Below are 16,030 nucleotides of genomic sequence, written 5' to 3'. Positions count from 1 at the left end.
GACTGACTATACAGTAAAGGCTGCACAACACAGGCCAACAGTACTGTACATGTCAGACAAACAGGGACCAAGGGGACAATGTATCCCTCAAAGGCTATTGCTGCAGCTTCATACTTATTCTAGATGTTTCTGATGCAACTTGCTATGCATTGATTGCCCCCCACTGAAATTCCACACCCCTGTGCACATGCACACACACGCATAGAAACACCACATCAATGTGATGGCTCCTGACATTTCACAATTCAGTACCTTCACTTCAAATGCGATTGTCATATTGATAGCTCCAGCATCCGATTGACCGAGGCAGTGTGTGTGTGGTTGAGTGTGTCTGCGGCCCTCTGATGAACACTCTGACAGTTGAAGGAGCATGGGACCTGGTGGCTTGTGCTGATGACTGCCCCGCTCCACGTGTTGGCCCCTGAGTTGGCTCTTGCCCAGCACTGGAAAGAAAAACACACTGCTTCAATGATTACCAGCCAGTAACTTATCACTTACCGTGTCACAATGTATAAGCTCTCATATATCTCAAGTGGCCCAGAGTCCCAGCAATAGGTAAGACATTATGTATCACTATGGAGACAGTGGTTATGTTCACCCTCCTAGGACTGAGCTGGACGGGAGAGGAATGAGGAATATGGTATTTTCTTTAAAAGATAAATGCATTTTAAAAATGTCTCTAATGTTTGGCTATATACGGGAAACGTAACATTTCCATTTGAATTTGACAGTCCATAGACAGTGTTTTAATCTAATAGCCAAGTAGAACAAATATAATCACAATACGTTTTTAGTTTACATTCAATATCATCAACCATGTCTTCTGTTAGCTTTTAAAATGGCCATTTTAACCTAATCATCATCCACTAACTAAGGTTAGCTGCAGTTCTTTGAAAGGTGTTTTTAATTAAATGTTTGACCTAGACTTTAGATGTGCTAAAATCAATATGGGCCAAAGGTAAGTCAAAATATAATTTCCTATGTGAAATCACACCATGCTGCAGCTGTGGAAGTGATCCTCAGAGTCGAAGAGAAGGAAAAGAAAGAGAGATTTTACCTTGACATCTGTACCATGCTCTTTGAGAGCCTTTGTATTGATCACTGCAGAGGACTGAATCATAACTCCATTCTGATTGTTTGTCACACCGACTTCAAGGAGTTTCGTCACCTGAGTTCCTTGTCTTCTTAAATCAGCGGAAATGTGTAGATAACAAATGACTTGCTGGTGTGGAAACATGGCAGTCCCAGCTGGGAGGAATAGCTTCTGTGATTAGACTCTCTCTGTATGTGTTTGTTGCTATCAGCAGGTTAGCATGGCCGCCATCCAACTTCCCAGCAGTCAAGAGGGGAACAGAAGGTCTCACAGTCATCTGTTGCCATTTGTACAACCGGGCAATTAACTTCACCCGTTGACAAAACAAAGATTTCTTCAATGCAAACCTAAATAGAACTGATTTCTTTTTTAATAACCCTCTGTCATGGTTTAAAATACATTTGATTGATATTTAATTGGAGTTCAATGGGTCTCATAGGCAATGGAAATCAAATAAAAACACCCCCAGAAGCTTTAAAAAAACAATACTGCAGTGCAATAAAAATGACTCAGGGATCCATAATCTAGCAATGGCAGCCCACTATGTGTGAGCAAGGCTGAGCTCAACTTGGCTAAATATGCTAGGCTAAGCTAGACTATTTTCAAAGGTTGTGAGGCCTGATTGTGGTTCTAATTCTCACAAAAGTAGGCTAAAGACAGGGTTGTGGGTCAGGGGATGTAGGTGAAAACACCTGGATGGATAGGTCTTAAATGGCAATCCGTAAGGAGTCCAGTAGAATATTTAGAGAGTGTACTTGTATGTTAATTGTAGGCAGCTTGCACCTTCACACACCTGACACAGCGTTGATATCCTTATTTACATGACAGGGGTTATGTCTGTCGAAGAATCTAAGCTAGATCAACATGCATGCTCAAGAGGAGCTCAGGTACATTAGTGGAGCGCAAGCGGATGTTCCACTGCTTTGTACCCCCCACAGTTACTGAACTCAATTAAACTCTACTGACCCATTTCCCTGGCAATGAGCTGTGGGAAGTTTCTGATAAATGCAAGTTCATGCGTGCATTTGCCCAGAGGACTCTGGCTTGGAGCAACACTCTTAAATCAAAACTCTGAGGTAAGCACAATTTATGCAAATTCATTGATGCAAAATAAGTGGAGAGAGAGAAAGTGAGAGAAATCTATGAGTGCTGTGCTACTTCTTTGAAGAATTATAGTACAATATTTACACAGTATGTCACTATCAACTCCATGCAAAATGACCCACTAAATCAATTGCTCTGTTCCACAAAACATGTTCTAGTTACAAACCCAATTAAGACAATATGATGGAAGTCATAAGAGTGGAAAATATGTATGAATTTAAGACTTGCTGTTGTACTTCAAAGAGAATATCTTTGCGGATGGAGTTTAGCGCTAAAGATCTGAGGACACTGAGTCCATTAGAAGCCATTTTCTTAAATAGTGGGAGAGGCCCTGGGGACGATGGAGTCCAGAGTTTCATGTAATCCGAGGAGACCAGACAACAAGAGGCACCGCTGAGGCAGAACCAGGAGAGAATTATCAGCGCTCCTTAACTGTTATAAACTGACACCAATTGCGGTGCATCGTCATCCCAGCGGACCTTGTTAGCTTCGTTTTAAAGGAGAAACGAGACCACTTCAGAGTCCTGCACTCTCTTTCTAGCCTGAAGTGGTGGCTTTATGTGACAGTGTGGTGGATTCAAAGATGTCTGCTAATTACAGGGGGGACACAGCTGATAAGTGGATAAAACGTACACGTGTAAAACCAAAAGAGCACATGGCACTCGCTTGTCTGGTGGGTGTGAAGCCCAGTCCTCCCATCACAGAAGCCCCAGCTGTTGTAACAGATTCATGCAGATCTTGACAGCATTAGAGCATCAGTCCAGTCTGAACACTCAAAACTCTTATTACTAAACCCCTGGGATCCTTATGTTATGAAAACACAGTTGTGGACTGCTCAACTTTTACTTTGAGTGGCAGTAAGTGATCCATGTATCCACTAATCAGACCCATGAAGAGACCATGTGGCATGTGATATTTGACACAAGCAGATATCACATGACACATGCTACACCATACATGTAGATCACATGGGGTGGAAAGCCAGCATTCCAATGTAACTTTCTCATTTCTGCAGCAATGCAGGTTGCTGCATGTGAATCAAACAACTACCTGAAAGGATGTTATTCATCTGGGTGCATCTGGGTTCATCGGTTTAATTCATATTCTATCAGTCCACTGCATGTGAATGAAACCAAAGAGACGTATTCCTCTTTATGGAGACGATTCAACGCCCAAATAAGATATTAAACATGCTGCTGAATGAGCAGTGTGCTGCTGAGACCTACGCTTGATGTTTACCACACCTCAATAAGCGCCTGTGAGGTCATAAAGTGCTACTTACATGAGATCTGTCTTTCCCATCCAGATTGACCGTTTCCTTAGCAACAGGTTGCAGTGCTAGGCAACTGGCATCGGTGATCTCAAGACACCGAATAAACAGAGAGAAGAGAGACAAGCCTCTTTGTGGAAGCGTGTGCGTTTGATTGCATATGTGTGTATGTGCTCAGAGGTCCAGTCAACCAACGTTGTTGTGGCCAGTAATAGAACACCACCTGTAAATAGGGAGTGGGTTCTCTCTCAGGCATTTATTCCTGTGTGCATCCAGAGGCCGAACTAACTGTTCGATAAACAACTGTTTAATCACTTGTCCTTATCAAGGAAGCTTTAACTTACCATTGCATGTGAGGAGTTACTGCATTGTGGATGCACAGGTTGTTGCACTATAAAGCATATATCACTCAATAGAGATCAACCATCTGGGCAATGAAAAGAGAGAAATACCCTGAAATTCCTTGAATCAATAGGAGTCTTCTGGTGCTGTTTGGTCTTGTGGTGACACTGCACTAGAACTACGGAGACAGGACATGAAGCAGATGGAGGTGACTCAGACTGTTGTGACAGTCCTGCAGGTCCTCGTCACTCCCGTGCACCTCCAAAGATGCCCTTTAATCATCATTAGTTTGTCTTTCTCTGTCCTTTTTTGTTCACCCCCTACTTTCCTCTGTTCTCCCTAGCCTCTGTCCTTCCATCCCCTCCTTAAGTCTCACACCCATCACTCCTCACCTGTCTCGTACTTCCCTCCATTGCTCTCTCCATCCATCCCTCCCTCCCTCAGTCACCTCATCCCTCTCTTCCCCCTCTGTCTTCTCTTGCCATCCTCCCTCCTATCTCTCAACCACCCCATCCTTCCTTCCACTGCCATGCATTCTCAATAGAGAATCTCTAAGAGCTATGCATCAAGTTCAACACAAATGTACCGAAGGGCTTGCACGCTCCACAGAGCATAATAACACTGTAGAGGAATAGTTGTTAGATGTACTGGCCATGGCTTATTACCTCCATCTTGTGGATGTCTCCCTCTTCTTTTTCTTTCTTTATTTCTCCCTCCCTTTGTCTTTTCCTCTCGACACTAAATTGTCGTTTGCAATCTCGTTTCCTCTTTCTCCCCACGCTGTTGTTGTAGTCGTCGTCCAGCCCTGTGATGCTAGGGTTGGTGCGTCACTGTCATAGGCGAAGCCCCACTACGTTCACTCAGTGACAGGTTCTAACATCAAGAAGGGGCCCTGAGACAGACACAACCACAGGTTTCTCCATGGTCAACATACCGCTGACAAATAGGGAAGGAATCCAAAATGACATGTTCATGAAATTAGGATAAATCAATTGGAATGAAGGCGGCTTTGAGAACAGACAGTGTAAGATATCCCCTGGTTAGGCAAGCCAGGATCGATCGAAGATGTTAAGCGGAAATGAAGAGGTGTCAGCCCGAATGGAGACAAAACGATACAGTATGGCCAGGCCCGTTAAAGGCAGACATAGTCATCTTCACTTCAAGATCTGGAGCAGCTTGTTGCTCACCACCATGCCGTGGTGCACCAGTGCTTCAAACCTCTCCGTGGAAACAGATCATTGCTGCTTGTGCAAAGAAAATAGGTCCTGAGTTGTGAGTCTGTGATGCTGAACTGAATGGGAGTGTAATTGTTATCGCAAGAGTGCTTATGAATTTGACCAGATATTGAAGATGACACTGAAGACATTATAGTTTTTTAATATGACAGAAATATGACTTTACATTGAACATCACCAAAAAGGCGGGGATCAAAGATAAATAAAGCCTTCTTACAAAATGCTGCAATAAATCACAAATCAAACATATAATTAATACTCTTACATTTGAATTTTCTTTACATAAGTAATATTTACATATTTGTTTTTGCCCTTTTTTTTTACATTATTCCAAACTAAAACAAATCTGTACCTTTTCGTACAAACAATTCTTCATACTTCCAAAGCAGAGGTACAAAACCTATTCCGTATCCTCCTGAGAAGATGCTGGGCCATGTTCTAGTGCATTTCATCATTATATTTAAGGCTACACAAGGTTCGTGGAAAGGGTTATCAAATATATATTCCTATCACTCTTGGGAAATGTATATGCTTGGCTTTAATCTCTTGATTGTCCCTTGTAGAGAGAGAGAGAGAGAGAGAGAGCTTGCTCTAATGAATGTGTTCTGCTTTGCCAGGCGGGCTTTCTGTTTAAGCCATTAAGGATTGGTTTTATTTAATAACCAATTATGACTTCTGACAACATATCTGTTTCCTTTGCCAATTATAAACACCGTAGGGACCACTGTAACTTTTTGATAGAAGGTGCGTCTCTCCATGCTTTTAACACTATCTACAAATGGCAATGACCCTGCATAAAAAATCCAAGAGAAATTGTCAATTTTGCACAGCATGAATCATTAGACAGCTACGGTACTCCATCCTTCTTTATGTTGGCTTGATGGTTCATACTGAGACACAGCTCCAGTGCCTCCTAGTGGCCATGATGTGCCATAGCCTCAATTGACTGAAAAGTCCAAAATGTTATTTGTTCAGGTGTGTTATACAGGATTACACACCAGAAATGAACAATAATGAAGAAATGACATGAAGCAGCTCATAGACTCGCCCATACACTTCTGGACTCAAATGGTATAATGACAGTCTGAGGTCCAAAAGAAGGATTCCAAACATGTCAAATCTGGAGATATTTCTTTCTCAAAAGCACTATAACTGAGTCAATACATATCGCATTTAAATGATGCATTTGTGAAAGCATCATATCCGGGTTGGGTTACCATTTTAGACCTGTCCAGCAGGTAGGGAATTCAAGCAGAACTGAAAGTAAAGTCCTATGGGGGTTTGGAGTCACGATTCAGCTTTTCTGATGAACTGTACAGTAACATGTACATTTGATCAACATCCAAATGAATGAGAGATTTGATATCTAGAATTTTCAATGGAAATCAACAAAATGATATGGAACCTTTGAGAAGACAATACGCTGAATTTCAACAAGTCTTATTTTTGTTATTTAAAAATACAAGTGAAGTACAACAAATCAATGGAGTGCTCAATAGCATTAAATGTACAAAGAAATAATGTGGTGAAGTCCTACCCTAAATCCCTTGAAAACCAAAACATCTATGAATCTACATCATTAGCTGGCTTCAGTCATGCTTTTAAATGGTCTGAGTGAACCATTTCTATCCAATTGTTTCTGTCTACTCTACAGCCATGTGTTTTGTCAACACACATACATTTAAAATGACGTCCATTGGAGAACAGGAGTATGCTACATGTGAGGATATATGCAGTTCAAACATAGGAGAGGGAGAGACGATGTTTGCTAGTATTGTTCTTCTCACCCAGGGTAACAGATGACCACCCCAAGTCTGCTCAGGGACGATTAGTGTGCCCTTCCCGCAGGTCTTCATCCTCATTGGCAGAATAATGCACAGAAACATTTCTATTGGACAAGAGTAAACGGTCACCGCTCACAGGTGCCACCCATTGGCTGATATCTCTGACGGTACAGGGGGCCTTGAATTAACTTGTTCATTTGGGGCATAGGCTTCTTTTCAGTTCTGTGTGGAGGCCTCTAACTAGACCATCCTACCAGGCATCACGTTCACGGCCTCTGATGTGATAGTGGTATCCATTATGTTGAGTTTTTTTCCAATCAGGTAACAGTCAGGAGGGGCGAGGCGACAAGTTAAGGTCATTGCACATGGAGCTCATGATTCATTTTAGACATTCACATCCATTTCCTGCTCTCCACAGGCATGTGAGTGGCGTCTGGGGAACTGTGTGTGTGTGTGTGTGTATGTGTGTATGTGTTTGTGTGTAATTACTCAGAAGGGGTACGTGTGTCTTTTGAGTGGGCGTGTTTGTGTGTGTTTATGTATGAGGAGGTTGGGGCGTTGTATGGGCTGGGCACTTTGGCATCTTGGCCTTACATTCAGCTGGTGCAGTAGGTTGGAGAGTGTGTCATTGCATTGCTGTTGGGAAGCTGAGCACCAGAGGAGCCGTGTCAGCAGTAGAAGATGTCTCCGTCCAGGGCGGGCTCAGGCAGGTGCTGGGACGAGTCTGTGGAGAGAAGGGCCTTCGTGTTTATAGTCAGCTTTCAACATTCTTCAAACCCCCTGACCCTGTGCTGTCTTGAGGAACTGTCGATGGCCACAGCGCAAAGGCTGATACTTCATATCTTCACAAACTTTGCAAGCATGTCTTAACGTGTTCTGTGGGGGATCTGACCGCACCTGGAGCCTGAGCACCTGAACCCTTGCCTTTCTTCTTCTTCTTCTCTTTCTTATCCTTGGGTCTGGTCAGCTGCAGGAGCAGGTTGGGGATCTGGTTCTCCCCAGTCTGGCCCCCGCCGCCTCTGACGGAGAACGGGTTGAGGGTCTTGGACTTGGGCTTGGCCTCCGGCTTGGAGAGAGAGTCCTTCCTGAGGGAGGAGGAGTACTCCAGCTCCCCGGACTCCCCCTGCTCCAGGGACAAACTGCTGCCCCCGGGGAACCAGAGGGAGTCCTCAGACGTGCTGGAGGGAGTCCGCTGCATGCGCCTCTGGTAGAGGAGGAGAGGGGAGGAAGTGGGAAGAGGAGATGGGCAGAGGACGGGAACATGAGATGCGCGGGAGGACAGGAGGGAAGAAGCAGGCGGTGAGGTGGGGGAGAGGAGGAGAGCAGGGGGAAGAAAAGATCAAAGGAGAAGGGAGGAGGAGAATGGAAGGAGAAGGGCCGGGTGAGAGGAGAGGATAGGAGGACAGGGCAGCAGGGGGTTAGCTCACAGGGAATGGTTAAAAGGTTCTGCCAGAAGTCCTTGTGGCCTTTGGTCACATTAAGAAGTGATTGGACTGGGGATTTCAATGAATCCGAATATAAGATGAGGTCTACATGTTTCATGAGGCATTTTCAAGTAGATCTATAAGAGCCTGCGTACAGCATTAGCTTGTCAAAGTAATTCCAAACTCTGGTCAGTTCTATACTGCACTGAAGGATGTCAGTCTCCTGACGAGTTGCAGAAAAGGTATAAATATCAAGGACGATCCATGTTGCATCGTTCTCCTTGACGCAGTAGACAGAGACCCTTCGGTGAAGTCCCTTAAATCCTTTGCCACAGGGAGACCTTAAGAGGCATGCGGTCTCACCTCGGCCAGCCTGAGCTGCTCCATCCTCTCCATCTCTCTTTGGACCTGCTCCCTCTCTCGGTCCAGCTTCCTCTGGGCGTCCCTCAGCCTCTCCAGGTCCTTCTGGTACTCCTCCTTCCTCCCCAGCAGCTCCTGGCGCTCCTCGTCCAGCGCCCTGCGCCTCCTGCCCGTCTCCTCCTCCTGCACGTGGAGCAGCACCTCGCGGTCAGTCAGCTGCTGCTCCCGCTGCTCCCACTCCCTCTCGCGCCGCCTCTTCTCCTCGGCGTGGGCGGCCTGCTGCCGCTGCAGGGACGCCATCTCCTGCCGGTGCTTCTCCAAGCTGCGCTGCTTCTCCTGCTCGATCAGGGAGTTGGGCCGCGACGACGGCCGCGACGAGGACGAGGAGGCGGAGGAGGGTGGGCGCTCGGTGAGGGCCTGCCGCTGGTCCTCGATGAAGGTGTCTTGCTGAACCACGACCGCCTGAGGGGGGGGGGGGGGGTGAACGGACACGAGCACGACCACACACAAGGTAAGGGTGAAGGCTCGACCGTACGTCCGACCAGTGCGGCAGTCTACGGGACTGGGTGTGGTTGGTGTGTAGAGCGCGGACGCATACCTGCAGCGTGTTCAGAAGGTCGTGGAGATGCGTGACGCTCAGGAGAACCTGCTACAGGAGGACAGCACAGCGGTTGGCCAGGTGCATTCAAGTGTCAACGACAGTTTGAACCGTGGTAGCTTTGTGACGCTACCGTAAAGTGCTGGACAGAAAGAACACCTCACCTCACTGTTCTTCTTCAGGAGCAACAGCAGGTTAGCATTTCCTCCCTGTCGAGAGATCATATACACGCACGCAGAGCTGAGGCTTTTGTTCAGGACAAGAGAGGGCTCTCGTAAAACGAGAGTGCACTGGATGTGTGTGAGTACGTCAGACAGTTTACAGTAGGTGTGTGTGTGATAGCAAGCGTCTTCTGACGACCAGGACTGGGAATGCACAGCTCAGTCATTACGTGCATTTAGTGTCTCTCTCATTCCAGAGAGAGCGCCACCGTTCCTGTCTCTTAATGGAGCTCCTTTCATTTTCATCCTCTTACACAACTAATGGCCACCATTAGCGATGGGAGCTCACAAGAAGAATCAAGCAGCTAATTCATTGGTGAGGCACGCTGAATTCATCTTAATGGCAGGGTTTCTGTACAGGGCAGCCAGTACTATAGCCCCTACCTGTCTGACACAGGGAAGACTGGGTCAAACAGGAGTGTTGTGTGTGTTTCAGTGCTTCAGTGTTTAAGTGTGTTTCAGTGCTTCAGTGTTGTCCAGAGTGTTGCGGTATTTCAGTGTGCTGAAGAACGTGTCGCGGGAAAGGTTGAGACGTTTCTACGGTCACCACTAGGTGGCGTACCTTCTTCAAGACGCTGTCTGATTCAGTCCTGCGAAGGTCAGCGGTGTCCACATCCTCTTCCTTGTCTCCGTCTGTCAGAGGAGAGACACTTGTGAGAGGAGCTATGAGACAGAGCAACACCTAGCACGGAGTTGACCCTGGTGGCTTTAGATGAGCTAAGGTGGTGCTCTGGTGGGTCTTACTCTTGGAGATGTTCATCTGGTGGCTGTCGAAGCCACCGAAGGTTTCGGCCCGCCGGGGCAGACACACGGGGCCCACCCCCCCTGCTCCTGCAGCCTCTGGGCTCGCGGCCGTCTGCTGACCCACCGCCACCGCCCCCCCCAGGCTGCCGTTAACGAGCACCTGCAACGTCTCCACTGTCACACACACACACACAGACGGACCAACACACCGAGATACAGACAGACACACACAGGCAAACAGGAAGGAACATACAGAAACACAGAAACAAAAAGAGCCAGACAGCATGTCAGTAATCCAATCATCCTAACAATGTTACTGACAGTGTCCAGGACACAAACACCACAAGCATACGAGCTACAGTTGAAGCAGTATTTCAGGGTGGTTATACGCGAAGGGGTTCTCATACTGGAAAAAAAAGCCTGGTGCATTTCTACGATACAATCAAATGTCATCAGAGTAAATAAAGAGTGTCCTGTGTCTCGGTGAAATGCTTCCACAGTTAGTCTCCTACAGAGCCCTGGTGTGACCACTCACCTTCGTGCAGGGCGTCCTTCATGATGGGCTCTCCCCTGGGCACGTCCTGGCTGCTGGCCCTGAACAGCACCCTGCCCCTGGAGCTCTGCTCCTCCACGGGGCTCCCGCACTCGCACATGTCCCTGAAAACCTTCATCTTCTCCTCCAGCAGAGCCACGATCTGCTCATCCTTCTTCCTCAGCATGTCTGGAGGGCGGGGGGTGGGAGGGGATAGGAGGGTCGTCAATCACTTATTGAACATTTGCTGTCCAGTACACGAGACAAGGAACACACAGAGCGACAGACCCAGCACTGCTCCTCACCTCTCATCTCCTTGGCCTTGGTCTCCAGCTGCCTCTTGTCCTCCTCTGTCTCACTGGGGATGCCCTCGTCGTCATCCTTGTCCCTGAGGATCAGACCCAGCGCCATTACACGTCTGTCACCTCCGCACACACACACACACAAACGTCCCGATGTCACCCGCACTGCGGTCCCCCCCCAACCCTCCACACACGATACACAGCCGCTTCTCCATCACATCCTCTCAAAGCACACACTGTCGAAAGCGAAAGCCACCTGTTCACCCAACACAACATGACTCACAACCCACTGGCACTCCACAAACACACTCGTCCTCCTAGCAACACACAGACAGCCCTGCAGGTTTTCCCCAGTGTGCAGCTAAGACTGCCCTGCCCCCCAGTGTCAGCCTGGCTGAGGAAGCTGGCAGTCCAGCACAAAACAGGATGTCTGAGGATGAAGTCAGGATGAGAGCAGTAAACACTTGACTGTCTCTTCCTGTTAGTTGCTCAGGGCCCACAGTATAATCCTCTGTCTAAGCAGCCAGCTCCCTAAGCAGTTAGAGCATTAGAGTATCCACTAGAGAACATCCTCAGGTAGGCTAGTCTTAATCCTTCGACTGACGCCAGGGTCTGGGGATCAGGCTCTAAGGTGGGGGTGGATGGGTCCCGGCTTGGTCTAACTGCTGGGGGGGGAGAGGGGGAAACTCACATGGAGTGCATGGCGTCCTGGATGAGCTGCATCCAGGTGTTGCGCTCGTCCTTGGTGCTGGCCAGAACCTCCACCATCTCGGGCTTCTGAATGCCCGCCGTGATCAGGAAGAGACCTCGCTCCTCGTTGGCCACCTCGCGCACGATCAGCTTCTGGAGCGAGATGACGGTGGAGCGCTGATCCTGGAGAGAGAGGGAAGGAGGAAGGGAAGGAGGGGTTATGGAGGACGGAGAGGAGGGGAAAGAGGTGGGGCAGGGAAAGAGGGAGGAGATGGAGGTAGACAATGGGAGGGTGTGAGGTTAGCATGACAGGGAGAGTGGGAGAGGATTTATAGATGACAGCGAGAGATGGATAATGTTATGATATACTTTTACAGCACTGTCCATCATTAAGCCAGTCCCCCTCCTCCCCGTGAACTCTACTTACATTGTTATGTACTGTATTTTGTACAGTTTGTTTATGTAATGATGGAATCAATAGATGACGTCATACCGAAAATGCCCGCCTCAAATTGAAATGACACAATCACATTATTTTTCCATAATCTTAGATCATTGGTCTAAATATAGCCTGCCCCCCAAAATGGGCCAACCTCTATCGACCACAGCTGACATGTTTCCATGACAAAGCTGCTTATTACGCACCTCTGTTTCCATCCATGCTGTGTCTGCAGGAGAACCTAACCAACCCAGCCCAGCACCAAGCCATGAAAATGTAATTGGCGCAAGCATGGAAAAACCAGTGAAAACCTTGTATAACTGCAGGGTAGGATGCCAGTAGGCTGCCAAGAAGCCTGCGTAGCGGTGTCTTTTACAGCTTTATTGTAATCAGCTAGCCGCCGTCCGCGGCGGACTAGCCTTACGCAACACCTTACTGAGCGAACCTAGCATACTGCTAGCCCATAGCATGTGTTCAGCTGCAGCAGTTGGATAGGAAAATCTGACAGCCTCCACTCCCACTCTGCCACTGAATGGAGCCTTTATTACAGGGGAGAGGCCAAAGGTGGGAGGAGGGCGGCAGAGAGAGAGAAAGAGATAGTGAGGAAGGAAGAGACCGGCGGGGCAGAGGGAAAAGAAGGTAGAGAGAGAGAGAGAGAGAGAGAGAGAGAGAGAGAGAGAGAGAGAGAGAGGGAGGGAGGTGTGGAGGGGTGTGGAGTTGACGAGGCAGAGATTGTAGGAGGGCAAATCAATAACATACGAGGGAGGCGAAGACGTATTTCTGGTCTTTCTCCTGGAGGAAGAGGAAGACGTCTGAGAGCAGCATGGCCTGGACATCTGGAGGGAGATAATGAAGCAGGAAGCAGGAGGTTAGAGGCTGGGGCCAAGGGAGGTGGAGGCTAGCTAAACACAACCAGACAGAGCTACAACACCACCTGAACATGACAGAGGCACAGGGAAAACAAATGCATGTCCATATTTAAGACTTGACTTGTTCTTCTCATCTTGAATTTGGAAATATTTGACTTTCTATGATATGGCAACCTGGTCTCATGCTGTTTCGTACTCATAGGCACAAAAAGTACTGTACAATTAACGTATAATTAATGTATCCCTAACCCATGGGTAAATACGTTGTTTTGCTTTTTTGTCCGACGATTGTTCTCTAAAAAATCATGGTTTAAAAAAATGAATTCTGTGTAGCACAGAAAGTGGGACAATTGTGCTCTGGGATACGATTCCAAAAATATATAATTCAAGTGCCTATGAGCACAAAACAGCTTGATACCGGGTTGTAAATGGTGCGCACACTCCAGTGTCTTGTTAAACACGGAGAGACTACAGAATGAATCAGAGTTAATATGAATGGGAGAGATGTTGAGTGAATATGAGCAAACAAGGATTTGAAGTTTTTTTTTATGAAATAGAGAAGCGAGAGAGATGTGTGTGTGTGTGTGCGTCCTCACCCTTCAGTCGGCCCTGGGCGTTCTTCAGCTGCAGGGGCCCATCGTGGATCAGTCTCCGCCCCCTGACCAGGTCCTCCCTGGCGAACATCTGGCCGCTCTTCATCCTCATGATGGACTTGCTGTCCGTGCGCGCGTACACCTCCTTCAGACGCCGCTTCTTGTCGTGCTCGTTGACCTTGCTGTCCACCGCTGCCAACACCTCCTTCACCAGACGCAGGGCCTCCGTCAGCTCCTCATGGTCATGCTCTGCCTCTGGACGGGCGTGGTGGTGAGAGGGCAGGTTAGCTGATGTACATGACTCTCTCCCACACACACACACATATGTTTGTATTGCTGCTCCTGTGGGGACGATTCAGTCCCCTTCACAATCCTATTTTCCATAATCATAACCCCAAAACCTAACCTGAAACCTTACCCAAGCCCTTACCCTGAAACTATCCATAACTCCTAACCCCTAACCAATAATGCAATTCTAACACATGATCCTAACATAACACTTCTTGTATGCCACCTAGAAACAGCAGCACACAAGAAAATGTCCTCACAAGTGTTCGTTATTTGATTATTGTTGAGGGGACTTCTGGTGACGAGCCCACACGCACGCACAGAAACAGGCCAGCAGCTGCACAGCTCAGGTAAAGAGGCTACATTACATTCTCCAAACAATGTAAATATATCCGACAGGGCATGAAAGAGACCTCAGAAATCACCTCTAGTGTAATCACAGACCCCCCCCCCCCCACCCTCTCCATACACACACCCTGTGAAATCTGATTGCTGTTAATGTAAACACAAATGAGCCACTTCATGTGGCCAGCAGAGGTCTATCCATGGGACCGGTCTATTTACTGAAAAGCGACTCCCTCCTTCCCTCCCCTCCTCCATCTCTCTCCCTCCCCCCCCTTGTTCAAACAAAGAGGGCTGGTTCAGCCATGAGGTAGTGTAAGCCTCAGCAGTCAGCCTGCCGGGCCGGTTCTGGATACAAGCCCAGCTTTCCACCACAGATGGCAGCCAGTCGTGTGAGATTTCACATTAGAGTCATGTTGACTAGACTGGGGGAAGAGGGAGAATGATAGAAATAGGGAAAAGAGAAAGAGAGAAAACCTTTGAGCGAGTAAAAGGAGAGAGAAAGAGAAAGAGTGAGTGAGAAGAAGAGGAAAAGAGGTAGACAGGGCTCAGAGGTCAGAGTTCAGGGAGGCTAACCCTAAAGCTAAACTAAAAGGTAAGACGCCACACTGTATGTGTGTGAAAGGTAAATGCTAATGCTAGGCTAACCGTTTGTGTGCTGTAGTATCCTCTGCATCAGCACTGGGTACTTTGTTATCCTCTGGGTCACAAGCAAGATGCATTCTGGGATGCCTAACCGTCGCACAATGCTGCTGCTCATCTTTTTCTGAAAGACAAACAAACAAAGTCAGTTCGTAATCTTGGAAAATCTACAACTTTTATACCTCTGTACAAGCAGGACAGTCAATAGACTTCTGGCAAAAACTGGACATTCTCCCTACACAAGTTAGGCTCTAGTAGAAGTAGTAGTGGTGTAACAGTATTAATTTAACATCTGTTCACACTGACACAACAAACAGCTAACCTTGATAAAGCCCTGGAAGCGTTTGTCTTTGGTTAGAAGCTCCTTGTAGAAGTTGACCGCCTCATTGTGGCGGCTGCAGAAACGTCCATACACTCTCTTCATGCACTCCGCGTTGGACCCTGAGAACTGGACCGCACACGAGACAAGTTCACTCCAAGCAGCCTTTGTCATACAGACAGACCGCTAGAGCTATAAAAAGGATGGAAGACATGTCCTCTATCCTGTGGATGGACTCATTTATAACTCTTTTGTATGTTAATACTCCCTGTTTAAGGCTTACAGTAAATGCGTGGGTTTGAACCATGGCCAAAAGATTGAGCGTTAATTCGCTTTGAAATTTAAATGTGAAAGAAAGAGAGGAGCAGAACACAGGCTTAACATAGTCATCAGCAGCAAAAACACCATGTTTTTTTTTCTTTTTTTTTTACTTTTCCGTCAAAGCAGATAAACCGTCCAGTCGGCCCCCACGACTGACCTGGTTGACAAGGACGTCCCCTATCCTGTGGATGACAAAGCCGCCGGCGGTGGCCGCGTCCTCCTGCTGGCTGTCCCTCTTCCTCTCCAGCAGGCGGCTGAAGAGCTGGGTGTGCAGCTCCAGCAGCTCGTCCAGCACGGGCAGCACCCTGTCCACCGTCTGGCCCTCCAGCTGCACCTCCTTCTGCAGGCCCTTGCTGTAGACCTCCGACATGATGCGCAGGGTCCGCACGTGGTGCATCTCCGTCTGGAGCAGCTCTGGGACGAGGGGAGGAGGGAGAGGTGGGAGAGACGGAGGAAGATGGGAGGATGGGGAAAGGGAGTGTGGAGTGGGACATCCAGTGAATGGTGTGTTTGAGTGT

The 16,030-nt window shown here is 47.7% G+C and overlaps 1 protein-coding gene across 5 annotated transcripts in view; it reads right to left on the bottom strand.

The window, feature by feature from the left end:
• Nucleotides 1–5,170: 5,170 nt before the first annotated feature.
• LOC124481419 (A-kinase anchor protein 13) overlaps nucleotides 5,171–16,030 on the bottom strand; it is a 55,282-nt gene continuing 44,422 nt past the window's right edge. For 4 of the 5 annotated variants that reach the window (XM_047041245.1, XM_047041249.1, XM_047041246.1 and 1 more), the window contains 15 exons: nucleotides 15,670–15,926; nucleotides 15,195–15,320; nucleotides 14,879–14,996; nucleotides 13,604–13,855; nucleotides 12,898–12,974; nucleotides 11,701–11,882; nucleotides 11,013–11,095; nucleotides 10,711–10,896; nucleotides 10,176–10,349; nucleotides 9,994–10,064; nucleotides 9,375–9,419; nucleotides 9,211–9,261; nucleotides 8,616–9,074; nucleotides 7,726–8,032; nucleotides 5,171–7,552 (listed from right to left, as the gene is read on the bottom strand). In XM_047041245.1, coding sequence (XP_046897201.1) covers nucleotides 7,497–7,552; nucleotides 7,726–8,032; nucleotides 8,616–9,074; nucleotides 9,211–9,261; nucleotides 9,375–9,419; nucleotides 9,994–10,064; nucleotides 10,176–10,349; nucleotides 10,711–10,896; nucleotides 11,013–11,095; nucleotides 11,701–11,882; nucleotides 12,898–12,974; nucleotides 13,604–13,855; nucleotides 14,879–14,996; nucleotides 15,195–15,320; nucleotides 15,670–15,926 — 2,444 coding nt within the window. In that variant the 3' untranslated portion in view covers nucleotides 5,171–7,496. The remainder of the gene's footprint in view (nucleotides 7,553–7,725; nucleotides 8,033–8,615; nucleotides 9,075–9,210; nucleotides 9,262–9,374; nucleotides 9,420–9,993; nucleotides 10,065–10,175; nucleotides 10,350–10,710; nucleotides 10,897–11,012; nucleotides 11,096–11,700; nucleotides 11,883–12,897; nucleotides 12,975–13,603; nucleotides 13,856–14,878; nucleotides 14,997–15,194; nucleotides 15,321–15,669; nucleotides 15,927–16,030) is intronic. The other variant, XM_047041248.1, reaches the window with a different exon arrangement.

Source organism: Hypomesus transpacificus, chromosome 19, assembly GCF_021917145.1.
Source record: "Hypomesus transpacificus isolate Combined female chromosome 19, fHypTra1, whole genome shotgun sequence".
In the NCBI taxonomy this organism is placed as follows: domain Eukaryota; kingdom Metazoa; phylum Chordata; class Actinopteri; order Osmeriformes; family Osmeridae; genus Hypomesus; species Hypomesus transpacificus.
The sequence above is the reverse complement of the archived record's forward strand: the minus strand, read 5'-3'. Positions and strand labels throughout refer to the sequence as shown.